The 18,668-nt window shown below is 34.8% G+C and overlaps 2 protein-coding genes across 2 annotated transcripts; both read right to left on the bottom strand.

Moving 5' to 3' along the window:
• Positions 1 to 314: 314 nt before the first annotated feature.
• On the bottom strand, positions 315 to 6,944 carry LOC100783811 (protein FLX-like 2). The gene is made up of 5 exons (XM_003551745.5): positions 6,796 to 6,944; positions 6,139 to 6,673; positions 2,383 to 2,528; positions 2,186 to 2,283; positions 315 to 1,002 (listed from the first exon to the last, which is right to left on the bottom strand). The coding sequence occupies exons 2-5, from the start codon at positions 6,669 to 6,671 to the stop codon at positions 565 to 567; spliced, it is 1,215 nt and encodes a 404-aa protein (XP_003551793.1). The 5' UTR covers positions 6,672 to 6,673; positions 6,796 to 6,944; the 3' UTR covers positions 315 to 564.
• Positions 6,945 to 8,916: 1,972 nt separating this feature from the next.
• On the bottom strand, positions 8,917 to 18,661 carry LOC100802544 (cell division cycle protein 27 homolog B). Its single transcript, XM_003552587.5, has 16 exons — positions 18,444 to 18,661; positions 17,346 to 17,418; positions 17,039 to 17,148; positions 16,701 to 16,747; positions 15,633 to 15,730; positions 15,023 to 15,324; positions 14,612 to 14,767; positions 13,575 to 13,791; positions 12,745 to 12,971; positions 12,525 to 12,590; positions 11,664 to 11,783; positions 10,793 to 10,869; positions 10,208 to 10,327; positions 9,894 to 10,113; positions 9,491 to 9,772; positions 8,917 to 9,297 (listed from the first exon to the last, which is right to left on the bottom strand). Exons 1-16 carry the CDS (start codon positions 18,546 to 18,548, stop codon positions 9,247 to 9,249), a joined length of 2,271 nt encoding a protein of 756 aa, XP_003552635.1. The 5' UTR covers positions 18,549 to 18,661; the 3' UTR covers positions 8,917 to 9,246.
• Between the last annotated feature and the right edge of the window lie 7 nt (positions 18,662 to 18,668).

The following is an 18,668-nucleotide window of genomic DNA, read 5'->3' as shown; positions in this document are numbered from 1 at the left end:
TTAAACATATAGTATCCAACTTTGTGGATATCGAGCTATTTATTCACATATAAAATCCATATTAAACTTTCAACGGCTCAATTGCATTGCAATTGTCGGTATTGCAATCTTGTAAGTCAAAAATCTTGAATGACACAAGTATCTCACGCACTGTACAATTTCTTTATAGAAAAATTAGCTAAAATCTAATTTAAAAGGTAAAGCCATGAAAATTCACAAACACGCAAAAAAAAATTAGGAATACGCATGTAACTAGATTGAAAGAGAAATTAGATTTGAAACAAGGTTAAAAAAAAAAGAGAGAGAAAATTAAGTTATCCCAAATAAAAGTACTCAATTAATCGGTAGGGGTAGATTGTACCCTGTTTTACCAAACTCATGTACAACAATCATACGCAGTGAGAATGTATTTTTCATTATCGACTATGCATTTAATAAACATTTCTTTCCCTCGTCCACTATGCACATTAAATTATGGTAGGACAACCAGAAGTTTCAACCATTCAGATTTGAATGATTTGATTTGTGATTGCCATCAATGGCTTCTCTCAAGACTCAAGGTCATCATCTCCTAGCAGGGTTTACACCGCGAGCAGGTTCATATCCACCTCCACTACGAGCAGGCGGTGTTGTGGATCCATAAGGCATATTGTTCATTGGCCGAGCATGTCCATGAGGACCAGCAACCCCTCTTGACTGTGCATCATAGCCAGCAGCTCTAGGTGCATCATAAGCAGGTGCTCTCTGCATATCATACCCCGAACCTCTCTTGGAATCATAAGCAGATCCTCTAAATGCATTGGAACCAGTCAACCTCTGAGTGTCATAAGTAGCACCCCTTTGTGCATCATAAGTGGAACCTGTAGATGCACCATAGCCAGGCCCTATGGGAGCATCATAACCAGTTCCTGCAGGAGCTGGACCAGGTTGACCTCCGGCAGTAGTAATTGTAGTAGCGTTGCCGCCGCCGCTGCCAGCAGCTGCTGGGAGGGGACCTCGTCCCTGTCAAACAAAATTTATAATGGAACATTATATACAATCCAAAAGGAAGATAAAGTAAAGTGGGTAGATTAAACTTGGACAAACTATTTGAACTTATAAACAGACTCAACCCAAGAGCACGGCCCTTCTAATTAGTAAATCTTCCTTATCAGCGTATCTCCAGTGCTCATGTTTTGAATTATTGATACTAATGTATAAATGCCATGATACACAACACAGACATTTCAGATCGGTATTGGAACCTGAATTTTTGTTTGGTTTTAGCTACTCTGGTAACTATAATTATCCCCAATTGAGGGAACAAATGCAATTACCCTTCATCACAAATATGGATATATACATGATTATGAGCTATAATCTTTTTCTTTTAATAACTGATTGTCAAATAGAATTTCAGGATTTTGAATATATCACATTTTGATGTAAGTTAATATCAATTTGAAATTTTAGTTGAGGCACTAATCTAACATGTTGCTTGAAAACCAATTATTAGTGCCAAAGCTATATGCAAACTAAAATATTTCATTTATTACATTATATGTTGCACTGTTTTTAGAGGAGCAGATGTAAGAATATAACAATTGAACACAAAGCATCTATTATTACCACTGAATCATTCCAATCTTCTCTGCACATAAGTAATACTTCTAATTGTTATCATGCAAAGCATCTAGCAGACATGACAATGAGCATGATAATCCTATAAATTTTGAAATTCTTTATCATGGTAACCAAAACTGCTGTTTATGTTAAATTGGTACCATCAGAACGGTGATCATAAAAGATTCATAAGTAACAATATCATAGACAAATCAGATTAAAGTTTCTGAATACAGCTTTCTCCATATTTTAGGAGACATAAATAAACTACTGCTAGGCATTTAGTTGTTCAAAAATTCATCAGGCAGATAGTATAATAATCCTAGCAACACATCATTACTTATTGATACCAGAGGCAGATAGTCGTCAATTACAATATGCAAGCATTATATTTATATGTATTTTCTATATTTACAAATAAAGAATTTATAAAAATAATACAAATATGCAGAAAACATCCAGAGGTTAATTTTTATTAAACAAATTCGGAAATTAATGATTAATAATATTAGACAATGAACTAGAATGCTGCACTCCCTCCCACGAGAATCCCAAAACAACATAACACAGAGGCATCACACACCTGCATAACAGAATAACCATCTTCATATGCATTTTGTCCCACAGGAAGACCAGAAGCCTCATTCTCATTAGTTCCAGAGGTGCCACCATATGGCCCACCTAAATTTTATTACCATTGATCAATCCACAAATCATGAAAAATTGAGGACCAAGGGCTCTATTCTAAAACAGAAAACAGGTATGAAAGGAGATACATACTACTTCTCCGATCTACATTAGCAGTGTTTGTGAGCTCTGCTCGAAGTTTTTCCACTTCCCTACTCATGGAAACATAGTTCTTTTCCATCACCTGAAGTGACTCAAGGTGATCATTGTATAAGTTTTTTTCATAGTCAAAAGTGGCCCTGCATGACCAGAACAAAAGATTGTCAGGGGCACTTAGCATGGTAGTCTGACACTATGCCACTATGTTTTAAGGAGAGAAAGCGAGAGCAGCAATCAATGGGTTGGGTTCATGATTTGCTTGAATGAATTATGGGTAAAAATAGGCGGATTGAAAGTTCACAAAGTGAATCTAAGTTAAGAATCAACTGGAAGTGATTAATGGGTCTAAAGGGTCACAGTAGGGTCACATTGGCAGCTGTTGGGATGCCAGATGGAAAGGCATTGGAATGAAAAATTCACCCATAAACCAAAATGGGAACCTATAGCTGCAAGACCTGTTTTCGACTTGTATGCCTACCAAATGCTGACCACCCTAGCTGAACCATGCCTGCCTAAAAAGGGAAGTATAGGTAGGTGCCTTAGTATCTCTTTGACTGAGTAAATGCCCTGGCTAGTAGATTGCTTGGCAAATCCATGATGTTCCTATTAAAGAGACTCCCATGAGTTTGAATCGAAAAGCCAAGGAAATGATCTCAAGATTCAAATTGCCAAAGGAAATTCTTCAAACACTCATTACAGTTCAAAACAAAACAAACGACCATTGGCCACAATGCACAATATACAGATTCCAACTACGGAAGTCTAGCAAGCATATTTTATATTCAAGAAATTAGGATTTTCAGTTAAACAGTTTCTAGGATAAATTCAAGCTAAAGAAATGTAAGATATTAAAATAAATTTTTAATGAAATCCAAAGTAATGAGGGTGAGCCCTGAAGTAGAAGTAAAGTTGTGTCTTGGTGACCTGGTCATGTCTTTGAATCCAGAAACAGCCTCTTTGCATATGCAAGGGTAAGGCCAGATACAATTGACCCTCTCCCATACCTTCACATAACGAGGAGCCTTCAAGCATTGGGGTACGTTAGTTTTTTTTTTTAATGAAATCCAATTCCAAAGTAATCAGTTATGAGAAATAGATATATTTTAAAGAAAAGAGTTTATTGTAGAGATGGAAATTACAATTAGGGAGACTAAGGGTAGAACTTTAGTAACTGATTAAGTTAGATAAAACAGAACACAAAAATGGAAGCCCAGTGCAAAAGCCTCCACTGTCATACGGTCATATGGTCATATGGACAAATGAAATGAAAACATAAGGGAGTTCAAAACCAAGAAATTAGGTACCAACCTAGGGTTTGATTGTACTGCACAACCAAGATTGATGGCGGATGGATAATATGGCATATATATAAGGAAAAAAGTATTACACTCTACTAGAATAAAGAATAAATATTAACCCTGTAGAACTGAGTGATGCAGAGGAGAACCCACTTCTAAAAGGTGAGCTAATGTAAACTATAAAGGGACTTCTTTAAACAAGAATTTTTATTATTAATCCCAGCTGATGTGCAATTCACAGACATTCATCAAATCAGTTAGATTGGAAAGAACACTCACACCAATAATAAACAAACCATGCTCCAAATTAGAGGGACAAACGCAACATTAATTAAAAAAAGTATACATAATACAATAAGGGAGCACATGTTCTAAGCTTGAGAAGCTCAATGCAGTACAATTTATGGATAAAGAAAACTAGAAGAGAAAACGATTCTGACTCTGTCATGGGTACAACTAGAAGGATGACAATAAAGGAACACTGAAAGATACTGTTGAAACTGTGCCTACAATAGCTGCATATGTGGATGGTTTAGCTAATTTTTAAAATTTAAAATTGTCTGTTGCTTAGGATATATTCTTTAGGAGTTATGATTCTGTTTTTATCATATTAGAAATTGTTTTAGTCATGCCTAAAAATAAGGGATTTCCTGTTTTGTATATTTGGCTCTATTTCTATTTAAAGAGCAAATGAATAACAGTTATGCATCCTTCGAAAATATATATGCTCTTCTCTATCTTTTTATCTAATCTTCAACAGATACAAACACTATAAGATTACCTTATAAAGACAACAGAAATGAAAACAATAACAACAATAAACAAGCTCATTGGACCAAATAAGCTCTCAAGCTCTTTTGAAGAAGCCTTATTAGAGTAGACTTACTCTGTTAAGAGTTTTTCATTCACTGTACAGCTGTAGTAATAGCTATCTGGATTTGTGCCAGCTGTGTTAACAGCTGTCAGTTAGTTGGGTGTTAGTTAGAGACTAGTGAAGGCTTAAACAGTCTAGTATAAATAATCCTTAGTAACACCGCATGAGAGTGACAAATACAATTTTCTCCTTACACAATCAAATCCAATTCTCTCTGTCTTCTAATGGTATCAGAGATCAGTTCAAACACTAGGCCGTGTTCATGGCTTCCACCAATGGCAATTCTTCTTCTCTAATAGGAGGTCTACAAACCTGTAACATATTACTAGCATTAATCCTATATTCTTATCATGCACCACCGTTCAAGCAAAAGACCGGATCCTTAAAACCTGAAATTCCTTAATGTGGTACAAACTACAAATACTGTCTCTAGATGAATACACAATATCATTTTCAGAAAACATGTTATAAAAGACCCAAGCCTCCATCCACCTTAGGCCTAATTCCTACAATGAATCTCCCAACTAAGCATGCAGCCAGATGCAAAGCTTGGCATAAAAATCTTTCTTGCTCCAGTAAGGAATGATTAAGAATAAAATAATCTCTGTATAATAGTAATGGATTTTGAAAGAATTTGATAGGAGCCAAAGCTTCACTCATAAGTGAGGTACCACCACTCTTGCATGTGGCCTCTTTTCTTTTCTCCCATTCCAAACCAAGGAAAACCCCTCAGATATGAAAGAGATGTTTCTATCCCAGTAAACGAAGACAAAACAACATTTTGAAGAAAGGAGAGCATTTATAACATTTTGTTATTGATTAAGTGACAGAACCTGTATAGTCCATTAGTTCAATATACCATCACCTGTCTTTCAAATTGGTTCACCAATATTCATCTTCTCCAATAATCCAAATTTCTCCATTCTCTACTCTTCTAAGGAACAAATTCTTCACAATATTTTCCAGCAAATAAGTTACATACAAGTAAGGTCCAGATTTGCAAGTTCACTTCTCCAAACATAAGTTATCAGCTTATATCCCTCATTAGCCATTAGATATTGACAAATGTTAAGGAATGGATACAACTACCTCTAAACTTGCCAAGCCACATCTCCACAAAATCCCACCCTTCATCCCTTCTTATAAAGCCTTTAAAACAAAGCCACAAAAGCCACACATGAATTTATCGGGCATAATTACATCCCACAGAGACAGCTAGCATTCCAAATCACCTAGTAGGCTAGTCCAGATACCATAACAGAGGAAGCAATGTCTTTAGTTTAGAGACAACAACTTCTTACATTCATCATCACAACATTTTCCCTAAGACAATCAATTGCTCAGTACAACACATTTAACCCTATATGATATTCCTGTCTGAGGCATTCAAAATCTCAAACTACTTAGTCCACAGGAAGCAATGTCTTTAGAGAAAACAACATTTAACCAATGGTCTCATATAGGCAGTCCATTTTACATCATAATCGCAACAATTTCCCTAAGATAAATCCATTCCATTACGCGCTATGCAGTACTATGCATTTAAATTTTAACCCCAAACAAGAGGCAGAAGAATACCTGCAATGCTGATACTCCTGTCTGAGGCATTCAAACTCAGAGATAAGAGCAGGAATCTGAACAGCATCAGCATGGACCCTCTGAAGCTCCTGAGTCAAGTGCTGCGCTTTGGAAACAAGTTCATCCCTCGACACAACAAGGTTCTGTGCCTCCCCACGCGCCTGCTGCAGCTCCATCTTCACGCTCTCCGAGCCCTGCGCCTCGCTTTCCATCTTCGCGATCTTCTCCATCTGCGCACGAATCTGCTGCTCCCGCTCCCCCTTCAGCGCCACCACGTGCCCGTGAAGCATCTGCATCTCATGCTGCGCCGCCGCCAGCTCCTGCCGCAGCACACTGTGCGTCGCGGCCAGGCGCTGGTTCTCTGTCGACAGGCGCTGCATCTCCGCGTGCTGCGACGCCAGCTTCTGCTCCATCACCTGAGGCGGAGGGAGAAAATCAAACGGCACCACGAGCGGGTGCGGCATTGCGGCGGGGTCCTGCGGGTGCGGCCGCCGCAGGTGAGGGGGCGGCGGCATGCGGCCTTTGCTCCCCATTGCTGAAGAGAATGGAGTGATCGTGAAATTAGGGCACAGAGGGAATCGAATTTGAAAGGAGAAATACGAAATTTAGGTAATAAAGAATTGGACAAAGGAAGGAGAATAATGAGGAAACAAGTACCGTGAAATTTAGGATAGAAAGAGATCGTGAATGTGAATCCAGGAGGGTTTCGAAATGAAGGAACTGCAAAAACCCTAACCCGATGATGAAATTAAGCAGGTTGGTCACATGCAGCCTGCAATGTATAGTTGCAAATTTGTTAATATACTTTCGTCCAATGCCTAAAACATTGACAAATTCAAATTCTAGTATTCATTAGTAAAAAAAGTGGAATAAATTAAATTCATTCATTAATCATTTGATGATAGAAATTAGGTGACACATTAATTTCTCAGCATTTTATACATGTATTCAATATATTCATGATTAAACATAATATTACAATAAACATTCAAAAAAATAAAAAAAAAATAATTATAAATTAAAATAAATATAATAATAAATATATTGATCAATAAGCATTGTTCTGAAATTTTTAATGTTTATTAATTAATATTATACTTATTATTAAATTTCATAATAACAAACACATTATGTATATTAATCATATTTATTGTTATATTTGTTTTAACTTATATTTATTTTTATTTTTTAAAAAATTTATTTTAATATTATACTTGCAACGATTAAAAAAAGGAAGATAAAGATTAACTTAATGTAGAAAGCACTTGCAGATTCATCCCTGAATGAATCACATAAACTCTTTCATTAACGAAAATAAACGAAAGTTAGGTTAAATCAATTCGGATTACGAGTTAGGTCTTCTAAACCTAAGACCCAATCCATCTTGACTTGCTAACAAATAAACTAAATATGTTATTATTATCATTTCCTTTATCAAAATATAATTAAACATGTGCACACCTACCTCACCTAAAACGTAATTTTCTCTTCATGCTTCATTGTCATCTTTTGTCGTCTACACCACATTGACATTGTTGTCATCATCATAGGTCATAATGGTAGTGCCCCGCCATCAAAGCTTCACCATGGTATCTAGTTGTCTTCTAGGTCAACAAATCTTTCATCAATATAAAAGTACATACAAATTTTATTTTCTTCCGTGTTTTCTTTTGATAGATCTTTTGTCTCTTCATTGATATTGTCAAAGTTCTCACTGTGTGTCTTTCTTCCTAGATCGAAAAATCTCAAGCTGAATTAAAAATAGACCATGAAAGATGTTACATTTTGCCTAATATGATTTTTTCCCCCTAATCCCCCCCTCCCCAAATTTTGTTAAGTAAACTTCAGACCAAGGTTATCAAATTCAAGAGTTTATGTAAATTCGTGCGAGCTTCATAGACTTAACTTGTAAACTCATGAGAATTCACTTCATATAAAAATAATAATAAAATATATATAAATAACATATCAATTAAACATTTCAATATAATAAAACAAAATAATAAATCATGAGTTTCACAATACTTAAATAACCAAGTCTAGTAATATATCACTACTAGATAATAACTTACAAATGTTATAGTAGTAGTAGATCATTCTCATCAAGGATTTCATGTTATTAGAGAAAGAGTTTGATGTTATTAGAGGTGAAAATTTTTTGATTCAGAAATAACACATTAAATGAAGGTATGTTGAACACTAAACATACAGAAAACAACCTAAAATGACCTACGTTTTAGTCTAATTTTTTTAACTTACTGACTAAGTGATAAACTCGAAAGTTTACCGAATTTACTTAGAGTTTATTGAGTCTATCCAGAATCTACTAAAAAAGAAGTCTATACACGAGTCAACTCATAAAGAATAACTAAACTCATAAACTAGTAAGAATTAACGAGTTAACTTAAGAATTTGATGATCATGCTTGAGACCCAACTCAATTTGATCTAAATTTAACCAAGTCGTGTCAATTCATATAGAAATTACACTAAATACTAAAGAAAACCCAAACTAACCTAAGTCAATTTATTTTACCCAATTCAATTCCTACTTGTTTCTAAATCCAACTTTTGTTCACACCTAGTAAAATGTATATTGTCTGACATGTGAATGAGTGAGTCAATTAATGCTAGATTATTCTCACTCATAACCTTTATCTGGATCCCAACAAAAAACGCACATCCTTACAATTTATCAATAATCTTATTTATTAAGTTATAATTATCTTATTTATAAAATAATTAAAAATATGAAAGTGTGTTGAGACTGAAGCTGTGATTTATCAACAAATGAATGGATTAACTAATGATACACGTAGATTTTGTTAACACAACTATTCGTATAGGTATAGGAACTTCTTGGCACCTTTGTTACATCATGTCCTCCTATTAGTATGTGAATCTCCTACAAAACTCTGGTCACTTGAAAGAGAGATCCGTCGCTTAGATGGACGTGATGTGATGGCTGCATCAATAAATACTCCTCAAGCAGTTGTGCTGCTTCAATGAACAATTTTGCCGAAAGCACAAGCAGAGCCAAGTCCCTGTTATCAGGGTTTAAATGCGGGTAATTTACACCAAGTTAGCACTTTGCACTTCATACATCTAGCTACAAGTTGTCTTCCATCTCATCTGGTACATGCAATTTCTCAATGGCAGCCTGTTAAAGATGAAGTTTCAAGTTGAATTAGTAAATGTGACAAGTTCCAACACTTAGTAGCCAACAGTTTATGAAATACAAAAGTAACTGAACTTTCACCCAACCAATCAGAAAGCATAAGGATAAGCAACTGTAAATTGTGAAACTTGTTGACCATTTTAGAGCAAAACGATTGCTGTTAGAAGCCAATCACCTTGATAGCAGCAGCATCTGTTGCAGATGGTTTCAAATCTAAAGAAATACCATAATGAAGCATCGCTCTCTCATGCATGTTACGCCTTTTATAGATCCTGCCCATCAAAGCATAGACACTACTTTCACGAGGAGCATACTCTTTAAGCTCCTCTAGGACTTCCAATGCCTCGTCAAACTTTTCCAAGCTCATGAGTATATTTGCCTTCTGATACATTGGAAGGGGATTTTTCTTATCTGCTAAAATAGCCTTCTCCATTACCATCAGTGCTTCCTCGCTTCTCTGTCAAGCATATAGCAAGTGTAACATAATTTCAGAATTCTCGAGATACAAAATACAAGCCAAAGACAAATGTAGTTGATATTTGTATGTACAACTACAATTAGTGTAACAAGAGACTAACCTTTAAAGCATGCAAAGCTGTACCAAGGTATGACATTATAACAGATGAGCGTGGATTGATATGGAAAGCCATCCGAAAATGATGTTCAGAGAACTCAAACTTTTCTTGGCGAAGATATACCATTCCAAGTCCATACCAAGCATTATAATGCCTTGCATCAACTGTGAGCGCACTCTGGTAGCATTTGATTCCATTCTCAAAATCTTCTAGTGCAACATACCTGTAAGTAGCAATGAATTAGAAGACCATAAAAAGTTGCAGAAGGTGACATACAGACACTCATGTATGTAATATAAACAAAAAGACTCCCATACTCATGTCCACAAAGGGTGTGTGCATATGCAAATCTGGGATTCAGTTGAACAGCTCGTTGAAAATTCTTCAGTGCAGTTTCATGATCCTTTTGCAGGCTATAGCAATTACCCATGGCACACCTGCCAGAGCATTCGACCACAATTATAAACCCAGATAAAATGATAATAATCAGAATAGAACAGCCAAATAGCAGGTAATGTTAATGATATAAATATACTTCATGAAAAGTTTTTGAAAAAAGATAGCTCATGTAAGGAAAAATAGTGATATACACAAATGGGCAAGATATGGAAGACTTTGTATCTCAAATGGAAGTAGTTAAGAATATAGACACAAATGTTATCATATAGATGTCTGGAATGTGGCATCAGCCAACAACAAATGCACTTGCAAACATACAACACAGTTTTGGCTCACACACATGCATACATGCCTGCAGAAAGCCATGTAGTTTGAACCACTCTGATAAAGTAATTATGGACAATAGCAAGTAGAAATAACTTTAAGGGAAACAATTTTAAAACAGAAAACATAAAAATCAGTACATTGAATAATCAAAAAGAAGTTCAATATAATAAGCCTACCAAGATTGAGGAGCTAAGCGATCAGTTGAAACCAGTTCCTGAGCCAGGTAACTTAACTTCATATCTTCCTTTAAGTGCTGCACCAGAGATAAGTTAGTCTTTTGGTCAAGCATTAAGCATGCAGATATGTATTCAGCAATTAGACATGAAATAGAAGCAGGAAGCTAAAGAAAGACAATAAAGTAAAATAGCTCTAGAAGGCTATGCCGCACATCAATTTTCATGGTGCTTTTGTAATTCGTAGATGAGTGCCATAAAACAAGGAATTCATTTATATAAATAGCCTACAACATCAGAGAAGCCTTAGCCTCGAACATTCTCAGGAGTAATTTTACTGGTTAGGCTGTCATTAACTATAATACTTTCCCCCAAAAGGTCCATCAGACTAATAAGTGAAATCAACTCTCTCTTTGGATTTAATCCTCAGTTCCCTTGTATCATAAATATTCCATCATTGATAACGGCATGATTTTTCTACCAAGAGGCTTTACTAATAGAACTAACCACAAATCTGAGCCAAAGGCAACAGAGGAAAAAAAAGTTACATGCTCTGTTCATGCTAGAAACTTAGTATATCAAGAAAAAATTTCATTTTATAATTATTATTGTACCTTGGTATATTTTGATATCTTGGATGATCTCTTAAGAGTAATTTTCATATATATTTTCTTATTTAATTAGGATTAGGATTATTTGTATATTGTGTTTTGTAACACGTCTTTACACACCACTACTATCCCAGAGTTTGTTCTATCTTTTCATTCCTCTCCACCTGAATCCCTCCAAGTTCATCAATTCAAAGAACTTCTATTATTGTCTATACAATACATGATATATTAATAGAAACTGATGAAATATAATATAAACTTACATAAAGGACTGTTGAGTATACATCCATTCCTTCCAAACTGTAAGGTGTAATCTGATGAGCAAGGCCAAAGGCCTGCTCAGCTTCTAAGTAATCAACCAATTCAAAGTACACTTTTCCAACCTGCTTAAAACATCCAAGCATCATATTACAAAAAGTCAGTGATATGCATCATAAAGAATTTCTAGATCAATAACCACCAAGAATGCTGATAGTACTACACTAGTACTTGAAAGTATCAAATATAAATTAAACATACTCTGGGTGTTTGAGCTTTGTATTTATCAATAAATCCAATTTCACTATTTATCAGTATTCCTATTCTCTTTTACTCCTTTTCCAACTAGACCCCAAATTTTAACATTATTTGACAATCTTGAAAATATCAAACAGTTCAAGTGCCATGCAGAACTATGCCAATAAAGAAATTGATTGAAACAAGATGATGATGGCCATGCACAATGAAAGGAAGACGAAGATAATGAACAAGAGAGAATAATTTCAGTCAAAAGTTTCACTCTAATATTTGAAAACTATTTTGATTAATACTCTACAAGACGATAGAAAAGTCAAAAGTTTCACTCTAATATTTGAAAACTATTTTGATTAATACTCTACAAGACGATAGAAAAAGATCACAATCTCAACAACGGAAGATGAGAAATTCTAGGAAACTAGAAATAAAAGCTAATACATCAGGTAGGGAACTGAAGAAAGTAACTCCATCAAGGAAAAATCTTTCTTTTCTAGGTACAGCCAACAAAACATTGCAATATAGCATCATAAATCTGAATGTACTATAATGCAAAATTAATACACAGCCTATGAAAGACCAGAAATTGCAAGCTGAGCAACCAAAATTACCTGGGAAAGAACCCAGCCAGTACTGTAATGCTTATGTGGAAGTTTCATATAGGTATCCAGTGCATCCTGTTTCAAAAATAAACAAATATTAGAAAACTAAATGCAATTAAGGGCAAAGGTATCTTGTTCATTTCATTATTTCTTTCTTTGTATAAACAATAATAATGAATAGGTAAATACAAATTATGCTTTTTCCCAAGAAATGATAATTAATTAATACCTGGCACCTATACAAGTAGGCAAGTCTACAACCTTCACCAAAAATTCTAAGAAGGGTCAGTATTTCTGAAGCACCAGATATGACTTTTGAACCACTCACTATTTGTCCACCAATTGGAAAATTTGCTGCTTTTTGCTCATAAGATTTAGCTTCCATGGTAGGAGAAGAACTAGAAGTTGTTGATGTGACATTTAAGCGAGAATCATCTAGAACATCATTATGAATCCCTGAAGACAAAAAGGAGGACTCATTAAGTATTAGCTGTTCAAAAATATATCATATTAGAAATTTGGAATTAATATTATCATGCTAGATCCTAGAACTTAGGAGTCTTGTTATGTTAGTAGAGCTAGTATAACTTGTAAGTACAATATCAGTACTAGATTAGTAGAATAAATAGCATGAGGTTACTATTTAATAATAGATATAACATATCAAAATTGAATGTTAGTATCAATATCAATCATTTAATTATCCATACTCTATACTTATACAAACTCAGTAATTATCGATTATTATAGAATATAAACTATTTATCTAGTATCTCCAATATATTCAGTGTAGCCACCATCCCGCTATAGCATTTTTGGGGTAAGCCATTCTGAAATGCTATCTAGGATTGATAGCTTTGCTTCTTATAATCATTTTGAAAGGGCAATAGCATAGAAGATAATTGCAGAAACAAATACAAAATCATTAGCTGGGTTGCATTTCTGCACGAGAGAATTAACTACCACAGCATCAAAACAATCATCTTTACAAAGTATAACATTACAAAAGACACAAGAATACAGTAAAATAGTGATATGCTATATATAGAAACCCATCACCTTCATCAGCATTTTCATTGGCCCATGACTGCCCTTTACGAACTGCCATGGAACGAAATGCCATAGTGCTAAGCTTTGACCCTCCAAGATACTTAGATGAGTTATTAGTTCCATTTCCAGATACAACTGTTGCATTAGCATTTGCATTTACACTTGCATCACTCGAGAGTCTTGAACTACGTCGAGAACCAGAATCGGAAAACAATCTTCCAGAAATCTGAAGCAATTAAACAAAAGTACAAGAAACAGTACGAAGTGAAAAAACAAGAATAAAATGCAATCTATAAAACTCAAGCATCCAACTGAGAGTATCAATCATAAGATTTTATTTCCTGAAAGCAAAATAAACTAATCCAAAGTCCAAACACAAGCTAAAAGTCTACAACCACATAAATGAGAACCAATGGTAAAAAGAAATCAAAAGATAAATTAAAATGCAGTTTAATAAAACTCATGAGTCATGACTAAATAAAACAATTGTGATGTCAACTAAAGTTTCAATAATTAAGCTTGGCTTTCTTATGATGAAGGGCACTCCGTAGTCTGTACTAAATGCTTGGAGGGAAGACTGTAAGTTTACTCATCGTTAACAAAATTTTTACTCTAACATATCAGTACCAATACTGCCCAAACAGAAGAAAAAGAGTATCCAACATTGTCATGGTACATTACATTAAGCTACTCAATCAAATCAATTTCTATACAACAACAGCCTAGCCTTGCCCCACTGAGTCATTGTATAATTTTTTTTTTCTTTTTTGCTTACAAAAAGTTTAGGTGAGTTGTGTCTCAGGGGCTCACCAAGGTCAGAGCATACCTCAAGGCTCAACAAGTGCTTATAGAGGTACTCAAAGTTCGCCCACCAACAAGGTCCTTACATTAGGTGAGTCATTGTATAATATAAAGCCTTTAGACTCTTAAAAAGACAATTTTCAGATCAATGCTTAAAGACATTAAATGCCAAGCTAGGAGCTCAGTTTATTTGGTGATGCACAGGAAGTAGACAGCATAAGTCTTATAGCAATAAGGTCCCCAACCTTCCGTAACTTTCCTTCATCCACGAACTTTCTTCGAGGGGCTTGAATGGTAGAGTTCACTGTTGACTTAGGAGAACTGTCAGCATTAAGTGAGCTCAGATTTTGGCCATTAGGCTGCACATTCCTACACAAAGGGGGTGGAGCAACACCTGACAACTACAGAAGAGGGGAACAAAAAATATCAAATGTTGTAAAGAAAATTGGGCAAGAAATACATATTCAATAAACCAAGCAACTTGCATTCATATTTATGGAATAATAGCACACTTTTGACTAATGTTTCTGATTCTGAACGTAGCAAACTATTTTCAAAAATCAAAATTACAGAAATTATGACTCGAATAGTTAAGCTTATCCAAAATATTTAATAAACATTAATGTGTACATGATATGAAAATTAGATGCAATTACCTGTGCTGCCATTGGAGATGGTGTGTTATAAAATGATATGTTAGACAGACCACTATTATTTGGTTGAGCAGTTCCTCCCAAAATAGATGCCCCATGATGATTTCCGGGAAAATCCTTCATGCCCTGCATGAGCTTCAGTTGCCTAGGACTTGTGTCTTCTGAGACAGAGTGTCTAGTGTCAACTATATTACAATCCTCAGCTGATGAATGCAACTTAGGAGAGGTCGTGCAATGTAGGTATTGCTTTTGTATACAAAGAGCAGCTGCTTCACCAAAAACTGCAGTTGCATCTTCAGCAGCACCTAAATATTCAGGAAACAGTATAGTGATAATTGATGAGGATAAGTCACACAAAGGTGAAACTTGACACATAACATCAATAAATGTTTAAATGAATATATTGCCAAATCTCAAGAGTCAAAAAAGCAAAGGGAATATAATCAATTTCTAAAGCATCAAGATCCAAGGCCACTTTTTCAAGTTTTCAGTCCATCAGCCAAACAGAATGCTTAAATGATAACTGATTGTGTTATTCTGATATCATACATTGTCTATTTAAAGGAGGGTGGCAAGCTTGCCCAGTGAGCAAGTTGAATATCATAATACAAACCTAATATGCACAACTCCTCATATGCAGCCCACATTAGAGGATCCATTGATAGTGCCTGCTTAAAATTATGTATGGCACTTTTCCTTCTGTCAGTGTATCTGAAAAAGAGAATAACAACCAAAGAGAATTTAGAAAGGTGGATTTATCAAATGTGGCAAGCTTGCATGACATCCACACATACATACATATATACATAAATGTGTACTCACACACACACACAAATATATGGAATTGACTCCAGTTACAGTATCCAATGTCTTTTCAGATTCAATTGTTGAATTACAACTATCTATCATTTTGATTTTTCATGTCAACCTTAGAAAAACTAGAACATCAATAAGAATGTAATCGAACAGATCATATTTTCATATATTTTGAATGTACAAAACTACAAATCATGTATTATTAAAAGGAGTATAAAACAGTTTCTGATTTATGTAAAATTTACTGGGTATGATCTACATGATTAAAATTTTCAATCCAAAAATGGAATTTCTGATTAAGTCCTCCCAACAAAAAGTTATTTGATTATTTCTATTCAAGAAAAGTCAGATTACAAATAATCCATTTTTTCATAGAAGTGTACAAAAAAGTCCTTAACATAATCAATACAACCACTGTTTTAAAGAGATGCTATTGAACTGGTAGCAAAAGACAATTGTCTAAATCAAACCTTACTTTTTAAAGAGAACCGTCAACAGAATAACTCATGCAGTGAATAGTTAAGTGTCTATTGAACTTTGAGGTGGGAAAAAAAAGCTTCATAACAGGAATTTTGTGGTTAGAACACTTTACTACAATTAATTAACATTTCTTCCCATCATTATGTAATGTAACTATAACTCCTTTTAGCATCTTGGGACTTGTAGCTTTTGCATATGCCACAACGAGGCAAGAATGTGAATATAAATTTCTAATCATGTCTGCTTTGATGTTTATATCATATGTATGCATATGATCTGATGATCTGATCTAGCCAGGATCAGATCATTCCCTTTCAAACAATATTATAAGCAAATTTCAGATAAACCAATTAACCCTTGACGGTAAGTAAGACTGATTAGCAACCTGTAAATCAGCCCTAACAGATAATGACCAGCTGCACCATTTGGAACCTACATAGAGAAGAAAGCAACAAAACTTAAGTAGTCATTCCACTTCTCCGAGCAAATGTATTGACAAGTTATAATAAAGAACAACTTAATGCAGAGCATCATGCTAGAACTAAGTCATACAAGAATAATGCATTCAACAATAGTAAATTTGAGAAAGAATACACAAAAATAAGAAAGATAAAAACATAAACCAATGATTTGAGACAAAAATGCTAGGGTCACCTAGAGACCATTAAAAAAGTTTGGAAAATCATTCTTAATTTAAAATATATTTTGAATTACACTTTGTACCTCTACACTAGGCTCATTAACAGGACACAGTGCTGCTTCAGCTTCACTAAGAAGATCCATCTGAAAGCATGATATCGCAAACAAGTATCGAGATTGAGCCATTTGCGCTCCTTCAAGCATTAAAGACAAAAAGAACAAGATACATAATGAGAGGCACAGCAATGAGATAATAGCAAACAAAGGAAAGAAAACATTGTCTATTCAAAAGAAATTCAGGAAGAAGATGAGGAATGGTGATATTTAAAACTAACAGGATTGGAAATGTGATTCCAAACTGATTGGTACATAAATATTGAAAGAAACTTACCCTTTAAGATATGATATGCACAATAAGCTTGATTATTCTGCAAGTAACATCCAGCCAACAATTGGAGATTTGTCTGTATAATATCCAAGAAAAATAGTCATCAAACAATACTATGAAGAGTGTAAAGATATCCTTCAGAAAGTGATGTTCAATATATAGCTAAAGAAAGGACCACTAATGAACAAGAAGAACCAACTAACAAGGATAAAAAAATGAGAAGAATACACATCAATTCAAAAATATTGAGCCAACAACAACAACAAAGCCTTATCCCACTAGGTGAGGTCAACTACATGGATCACACCACGCCATTCGGAACAGGTTAAAACAAAGTATCAGAAATATTGTTTAGCCTAAAAATATTGAGCCAACATCTATAATAAATTAGAAGAACAGACAAAGTCTAGACTTCACACTTACACACATAAACATAAATATAAAATATAAATAAACATAATAAATTACAAGAACCAAGACCAAACTTCATATTGACATTTTTTATTTAATTGATTTCTGCTTCAAACTTGTTGTATGGTACAAGCAATTTAAGGTACAAGTCTCTTCATAAAGCAGCACAAAAATATCTTCCAACTCTTTGCAAAAACAACTACACCTCGTAGTAAATAGTCCTCACTCACATGAAAAGAAACATTTTCACTGTTACCACGCAGTGCACACACGCAACTTCAAACCTTGGAAGAGGGAAAACCATCACGTATAAATCCACTACTCTTACAAAACTAACAAAGAGCCAAAAATAAACTTGGACCTTCAAATTACCATCAGGAACCCAATTTAATCGTACTACTACACCATGAACTACGAAAGAGGGAGAAATCTGAGAAGTCCAGATAAAACAAGAAGCTAAAAGAGGAAATTGAATCCAAATCCAAATCCTCTAAAAAAAATTCAACTACCACTACATAAACTTGGAAATGGACTTAAATCAAATAAAATAGTAGGTGAAGCCGAGAGCAACCGATCTCGGAGCTCACGACGGTGCAGTTTGCGGAGCTTATAACGGAGGGAGAGAATCTTCCATTTCTATTTCCATTTTCTGGAAGTTTCAGAGGAATCAAATTGAAGGAAATTGAATACCTCGGTGGGGAACTCGGCGCAGAGACGCTGGCAGAGGAAGATGGCGTTGGCGTGCATGAAATGCCGAAGACTCTTCTGCACACAATCCACGAGTATCGCTTCCATGGCTGCTACTTTCGAATTCGATTTCAGAAAAGAAGAAGAAGAAAACTAAGGGGAAAATTGAAAAAGAGAGGATTTTGGTTTCGGTTTCGGTTCCGGTTTAAAAATCAAATCAAATCAAAT

Source organism: Glycine max, chromosome 18 (genome assembly GCF_000004515.6).
Source record: "Glycine max cultivar Williams 82 chromosome 18, Glycine_max_v4.0, whole genome shotgun sequence".
NCBI classification, from domain to species: Eukaryota; Viridiplantae; Streptophyta; class Magnoliopsida; order Fabales; family Fabaceae; genus Glycine; species Glycine max.
The sequence above is the reverse complement of the archived record's forward strand: the minus strand, read 5'-3'. Positions and strand labels throughout refer to the sequence as shown.